At 58.6% G+C, this 7,250-nt stretch overlaps 1 protein-coding gene across 1 annotated transcript; it reads left to right on the top strand.

Moving 5' to 3' along the window:
• Window positions 1-3,973: 3,973 nt before the first annotated feature.
• Window positions 3,974-6,800, top strand: LOC134420455 (serine/threonine-protein kinase pim-1-like; the record flags this gene model as incomplete). Its single annotated transcript, XM_063160626.1, has 6 exons — window positions 3,974-4,531; window positions 4,655-4,705; window positions 4,910-5,276; window positions 5,891-6,067; window positions 6,310-6,463; window positions 6,699-6,800. Coding segments are annotated over 5 exons (1,260 nt in total), but the record flags the coding sequence as incomplete, so codon positions are not given.
• Between the last annotated feature and the right edge of the window lie 450 nt (window positions 6,801-7,250).

Below are 7,250 nucleotides of genomic sequence, written 5' to 3'. Positions count from 1 at the left end.
TAAAATGCATCTTTAATAGCTCTGTTTTTCCAAAGTCTTATTTGCAAGGCCATCTTTTGAAACTTTTTTCCAGCTCCATTTCTCTCTCAAAAATATCTGTCCTATTCCATGGAAATTTTTAAGTTAGCATTTCTTGTCTCAAGATTTATATACAGATTCATACTTTGTGGGCCTTCTATTAGGCTCTAAAAACTTTCTACAAATCCATTTCCCACATCAGTGCACTTGGCTCCTTCTCTCCTCATTGTGCCTGGCAAGCACAGGAGCCCAGAGCTCCTGCAGAACCCATCACAGCACTCTCAGTGGGAGCAAACTTGTGTCCAGTCCTCACCTGCAGCTGCGGTGCCCAGCATTCCACCACTCTGGAATGAGGAACTGTTCCTGCTCTTTCAGAAGGAGCTAAGGAGCTTTGGCCTTCAGATCAATTGTCTGCAGGCTCCTGCAGTGTCTGGTGCTGCTCCCTTGCCAGAGGCACCCCAGGCCAGGGGGGCACATCTGGGCTGCTGTGTCTGGCTCTGGGGCTCCCTGTTCTGGGCAGTGAGGAGGAGCTGCAGAGGCTCTGCAGGACTGACAGGAGGGGCTTTGGGGCTGGCAGGAGAAGCTGAGCCACCTGGGCTGCTGGAGCTCCCCAAGAGGAGGCCCAGGGCTCATCGGTCAACTGCTCCAAGTATTCTTTCAGAGAATCCCAGAATCAGCAAGGGTGGAAAAGGCCATGGAGATCATCAAGTCCAATCCGTGCCCTGACACCACCTTGTCTCCCCTGGGCCTCCTCTTCTCCAGGATAAACAACCCCAGCTCCCTCAGCCACTCCTCACAGGACTTGTGCTCCAGACCCCTCACCAGCCTTGTTGCCCTTCTCTGGACACGCTCCAGCTACTCCATGTCCTTCCTAAATTGGGGGGCCCAGACTTGGACACAGCACTCGAGGTGGTGCCCAAGCAGTGCTGAGCACAGGGGAAGAATCCCTGCCCTGCTCCTGCTGGCCACACCATTCCTGATCCAGGCCAGGAGCCATTGGCCTCCTTGCCCACCTGGGCACACTGCTGGCTCATGTCCAGCCTGCTGTCCATCAATCCCTGCAGGTCCCTTTCTGCCTGGCTGCTGTACAGCCCCTCTGGCACCTTGTTGGGGGAGGCAGGCAGGGAGGGAACGGGTCCAGATCCAGTCCTTCCTGAAATGTGGTGTTTGCTGGCACTGCCAGTACCCAGATTTTGATATTTCCCTATTCTGACACAGCCCAAGTGCAGCAACTTGCTGGCAAAGAAAGTCAAAATCAAGCAAAGACCTGGTACCTACAGCAACCCGATCTCGGGTTTGCTGACACTGCCAGTACCCAGATCTGGAATGTTTCAGATGCCTGCACAGCCTAATTCCACAGTTTGGCACAGAAAATTAGCATCTGGCAATTTCTCAGTGCCAGCAAAACCCGGCTGCAAAAAATGCAGCAATTTTCTGGAAAGAAAGCCAGAACCCAGCAGCTTCCCGGCACTGCCACCAGCACCGCCCAGGTCTGGTGTTTGCTGGGCAAGTGCCCAGATCTTGAAATTTCCCAGTGCTGGCACAGCCCAAGTCCAGCAATTTGCTGGCACAGAAAGCCAAGATCTGGCAATTTCCTGATGCCAATACAGGTGCCCAGACCTGGTGTTTGCTGCCACTGCCAGTGCTCACATCTGGATATTTCCCTGTTCTGGCAGAGCCAAGTCCAGCAATTTTCTGGTCAAGAAAGCCACAACCTGGCAATTCCCTGCTACTGTCATTGGCAATGCAAGATCTGGTGTTTGCTGGCACCACCAGTGCCCAGATGCAGGAATTTCCCAGTGCCAGCACAGCCCAAGTCTAGTAATTTTCTGGCAAAGAAAGCCAAAACCTTGCAAATACCTGGTACCTACAGCAAGCCAGTCTTGTGTTTGCTGACACCACAAGTGCCCAGATCCAGAATTTTTCAGGTTCCTGCACAGCATAATTCCAGGAATATGCTGGCACTGAAAGTTAACATTTGGCAATTTCCTGGTGCTGGCACATTCCCCACCCAGATCTGGTGTGCGCTGGCACTGCCAGTGCCCACATCTGGCAATTTCCCTCTTCTGGCACTGTCCATGTCCAGCAATTTGCTGGCAAAGAAAGCTAAAAGCTGTCAATTTCCCCATTGCCAGCACTGCCCCATCTGGAGATGTCCGGCAGCAGGATCCCAAGAAATAAGGAAGGAAAGAAGGAAAGAAAAGAGGAAGGCATCCAGATCCAGTCCTGCCTGGAGCCTGGAGCCTGAAATGGGCTGTTTGCTGGCACTGCCAGTGCCCAGATCTGGAAATTTCCCTATTCTGGCACAGCCCAAGTCCAGCAATTTGCTGGCACAGAAATCCAAAACCCGTGGCAGCTTCGTGCTACTGGGCCTGGCACCGCCCCCACATCTTGTGTTTCATGTAACCAGAACCCAGATTTGGAAATTTCTCAGTGCCAGCAGAGCCCAAATCTGGCAGATTTCTGTCTCTGCCAATGACACCACCTAGATCTGGTGTTTGCTGGCAGCACCAGCGCCCAGATCTGAAAACTTCCTGGCGCTGGCACAGCCCAAGTCCAGTGATTTGCTGGCACAGAAAGCCAAAATTTGGAAATTTGCAGGTTCTGGCTCCAGCACCATCCAGCTCTGGTGTTTGCTGGGACTGCCAGTGCCCAGATTTGGAAATTTCCTGATGCCTTCACAGCCCAGGTCTAGCAATTTGGTTTTAGCTAGTTTAGGAAGAGAAGTTCCTCAGACTGTGACTTTCCTTTTTCTTGGAACTGTTTAAACCTGCTCTGGACTGAAAACCCAGACAAACACCGGCAGCAGCTCAGACCTGTGGCCCACCGAGCTCTGGGACACTGCATTCCAGCACCAGAGGGACTCAGGAGAGACCGAGTGAGCCAACTACAACCCACAAAAAGGACTTTCTGAATTTGCCATCTCTTCAGCACTGTCAGAGGTTTTATTTAATATTATTCATTTTTCATGCTTGTGAATACTTTACTTTTTAAATAAACTGGGGTTTTTTCACTTTTCTCAAGGGAAGTTTTTCCTGAACTAGTAGGGGGAGGGGCTGCTTGACCTTGCTTTCTAGACGGGCCCCTTTTGGAGGTTTCCTCCCAAAATTTGCCCTAAAGCAACACAGTCACAATGAAAACTGCACCAGTGGCGGAATTTCCTGGTAGCAAATCTTGTGACAGAAGCTTGACTTTGTTCTCCATGAGAGATTTTTGGGAAGAGCAGACAAGAGAAGATTCCTGGAAAACTCAAACAGCTTTCCAGATGTGAAATGAAAATGAAAGAAACAATCCATGATGTTTTCCTCTATTAATTTCTGTGCTCCCCTTTTCCATGTTGCACTACTTCTCCATCCCAGTAATTCCAGATGCACCTCACCTCTAAGATCGGTGACTTAGAGATTTTTAGACACTGTAAAATATCATGAGCCACACAGAGTTTTCCTTCCTCTGTTTTTACAGGAAAGTAACGCTGGAGGTGTACGTGCAGTGCTGGGGTCAGTTAGGAATCCTACCCCAAGGGAAGGTGGACCGACAGTGTTTGCCCCTCAGCAAGGACAATGCCCAGCAGCAAGCGAGAGGATCACTGTGCCAGTGTGCAGGAGTCAGGGCTCTGCATCCGGGCCCAGCACTGCAAAGTTCCCGTGTTTGGGCAGACGGAGGGGCTGTCCCCGGGGCGCGCGGGGCTCGAATGTGGGGCTCGTGGGGTGAGCGGGGAACGGACACGGGGACGAACGGCCCCGGTGCTTCAGTTGCAGCAGCGGCAGCAGCAGCGGCGGCGGCAGCAGCGGCGGCAGCAGTGGCAGCAGCAGCAAACAGATACTTTCGAACACTCTTTCTCTCTTTCTTTCTCTTTTTCTTTATTTTTCACTCCCTTTCCCGCTGTCGGGCACCCTTCTCTCGGGGTCCCTTGCCCGGCGTCCCTCTCCTCTCCCCGCCTCCCTCTCCCCTGCCGGGCCGGGCCATGCCCCCGGCCCGCCCCCAGCCCCGGGCGGGGCTGCCCCGTGCCCGGCCCCGGCCGTCCCGCCGCGGTCTCGCCTCCGCCCGGCTCTGGCCGTGCTGGCGGTGGCGCTGCTGGGCGGGCATCAGTGCCTGGTGCGGAGGCGGCATCGCCGCCCTTCGGCTCCGCCTGGCCCGAGCCCGGCCCCGGACCCGACGTAGGCTCCAGTCCCGACCCCGGCCCCGGCTCCTCCCGGGGCCTGCAGAGGACACACGCGGCGCGGCCGCTCCCGCCGCTTCCGCTGCGGCTTCCCCGGCCCGAGCTCCGCCGCTCGGCAGCGCGGCCTCCGGCCCCAAGCCGCCGGGGCCCGGGGCGGGTGGGGATGCCGGGCCCGGGGCGGGTGAGGGGCGCTCGGGGGCCGTTGCTGGTCCCGGGCCGAGCGCTGACAGCCGCGTCCCGCCCGCAGGGGAAGCGCAGGAGGCCCTGCAGGAGCGGTACCGGCTGGGATCGCTGCTGGGACGCGGCGGCTTCGGGAGCGTCTTCGCAGCCACGCGGGTCTCGGACGGCGTCCCGGTGAGCGGCGGGGCCGGCGGCGGGAGCAGGCAGAGGGGGCGGAGGAGGAGGGAGGAGGAGGAGAAGGTCGGGGCGCGACGGGACGGGCGGCGAGCTCAGCCCGCTGCTCTCCCTCGCTCGCAGGTGGCCATCAAACGCGTGCCGAGGGATCGCATCCGGCACTGGGGCGAGCTGGTGAGTGAGCGGGGCCAGCGGCAGCAGCCGGGCCGTGCCGGGCGGCGAGGAGCCGGGGCCCGGCACGGTGGGAGCCGCCGTGAGCCCTGCGGGGAGAGCGGGCGTGGGTTGAGCGGGGCATGCAGAGCATCCCGGGCTGGCTGAGGGCTCCCAGAGCCCCGGCACGGCCTCGGCCCCACTGACGGCGTCGTGCTCCTCCCGCAGCCCGACGGCACCAGCGCACCCCTGGAGATCGTGCTGCTGGCCAAGGTGTCCTGTGGCTGTGGCGGTGTCATTCAGCTCCTGGAGTGGCTTGAGCTCCCCGACAGCTTCCTGCTGGTGCTGGAGCGTCCGGAGCGGTACCAGGAGCTCTCGGGTTTCCTGGCGGAGCGGGGGTTCCTGCCGGAGGAGGAGGCGCGGGGGCTGTTCCGCCAGGTGCTGGAGGCCGTGCGGCACTGCACCAGCTGCGGGGTCCTGCACCGGGACATCAAGCCTGAGAATGTCCTGGTCGACCTGGCCAGCGGGCAGCTGAAACTGATCGACTTTGGCTGTGGCGCCTTCCTCCAAGACACAGCCTACACCCAATTTGCAGGTGAGCCCTCGCAGGGGGTGCTCTTGGGCATCTCGTGGCCCAGCCTGGGTGCAGCACCAGGGCTTCCCCCTATTGCAGCCGGGATGGGATTGATGCTGGAGCCGAGTTGATTTGGGTGGGGTGTGAGGGCGGCCAGCTCCCAGCCCTGCTGACAGCCTTCAGCACCCACTGTGCCCTGGGCTGGGGCTGGAGCTGGGGCAGCCAGCCCAACACAAACCCCCATGGGGGCAGCAGAGAGGGAGGCCTGACCGCGTGCCCCAGATGGTTTGGTGTGCAGGCGAGGAAGGGCTGGACTGCTCCACTCCCCTTGTTCACCTTGGCTTATTAACATTTTTGGGGGCCGTGCAGGTGGGGAGGAGAGTGGGTTTTCTCCACTACTGGGTGGGTTTTTCCTTTGTGTGTCATGGTTGGGCTTTCCCAGGGATTCTGCTGCCCTCTTCCAGCACCAGTGGCTTCTTTTCCAGCCGCGAGTTTGTGCACAAGTCCCAGGTGCTGGCGAGAGGGCAGCACTCACCCCGTGTGCCTCTGGAGCAGCCCCCACATGCCCAGGGATGCTGGAGCCAGGCTCTGGGAGCAGCAGCAGCCCCCTGCTGAGCTGTGTCTGTGTTCCACAGGAACCCTGTCCTACAGCCCACCAGAGTGGATCCAGCACCAACGCTACCACGGCGAGGCAGCCACGATCTGGTCCCTGGGCCTCCTGCTGTGCCACCTGGTCATGGGGAAGCACCCGTTCAGGAGAGGCCAGGAGATCATCCGGGGGCGGATCCTCTTCCCACGATGGCTCTCTCAAGGTGGATCCTCATCTCTGGGCACGGGGGAAATACCAGTGCTGGGAGACAGCAGCAGGCTCATGGGCATCCCACTCTGGCAGCTGCTGAGGAGGTGGCATATGTCCTGCTCTCCTGCTCTCCTCCAAACAGAGCATCCATGGAGAAGTTTAGGCCCAGCTCTGGTCACACCCAGCATGACCTGGGCATGGGAACAGGAGGGCAACTTCTCCAACTGACTGGTGATTTCTGATTTCTCTCCCCAGAGTGCCAAGATGTTATTAAGAGGTGTTTGTCCATGCAACCCTTGGACAGGCCATCCTTAGAAGAGCTTTTCTGTCATCCTTGGGTGAAGGGTGTTTCCCTGCCCTAGAAGACTGAAGAAATCCACGTGCACAGTTGGATCCAGGGGCCTGGCAGGTACCAGCTCCACGCATCTCTTGGCAATCAGTGGCAAAGCAAACCAGGCTGGTTTTGTCCTGCCTGTAGCTCTGAGCAGGGGTCAGCAGAAGGGAACATGCAGCTCTTGGACTGGAGCTGAGCTGGAGACCCAGTGTGACAAGCACTGGTGGCCACCATCCCCCCGGTTTTGTTTGTATGGTTCATGGATGGCTGGGGCCCTGGGCAGAGCCCTGACAGCCTGGTCTGACCCCAGGGAAGGAGAAGGAGCCCCTGGAGAAGCTGTCCCAAATGGGGCTGGTGCTGGAGACACCAAGGACAACCTCAAGGATGACAATCTCTTCCTTGGCCTGGCCAGCTGAAGATGATGGACTTGGATTCTGGCACCTCTTCAAAGCCAGGCTCCAGGTCCAATTTGCAGGTGAGTCCACAGGCAGGGGCTTGCTCCCAGATTTGGGCATGGCACAGCTGGGCACCAAAGGTTCCCCCTTAGCTGGGGCAGACGCAATGAATTCTTCAGTCAGCTGCCCAGCTGCTTTTTGACTCTGGGCAGCTGCTGAGGGCTGGATGTGCCGTGGCTGGCTGCAGGCTGGGCACATGTCCTGCCCTCCTGCTCTGCTGCCAAAGGCAGCAGGGATGGGCAGCTCTGGGCACAACTCTGGGCACAGCCAGCATGGCCTGGGCACCGCAGGCCTTGGCACAAGGGCACAGGAGCCCTCAGCTGATGGGCGGTTTCTGCTTTCTCTCCTTGCAGCCGGGCTCTGCAGGTGCTGAGGCTGCTCTGGGCTCTGCCAGGGCTCTGCTGGGC

Source organism: Melospiza melodia, chromosome 7 (assembly GCF_035770615.1).
Source record: "Melospiza melodia melodia isolate bMelMel2 chromosome 7, bMelMel2.pri, whole genome shotgun sequence".
In the NCBI taxonomy this organism is placed as follows: domain Eukaryota; kingdom Metazoa; phylum Chordata; class Aves; order Passeriformes; family Passerellidae; genus Melospiza; species Melospiza melodia.
Note: the sequence above shows the minus strand (reverse complement) of the source record. Positions and strands in the feature narration are given on the sequence as shown.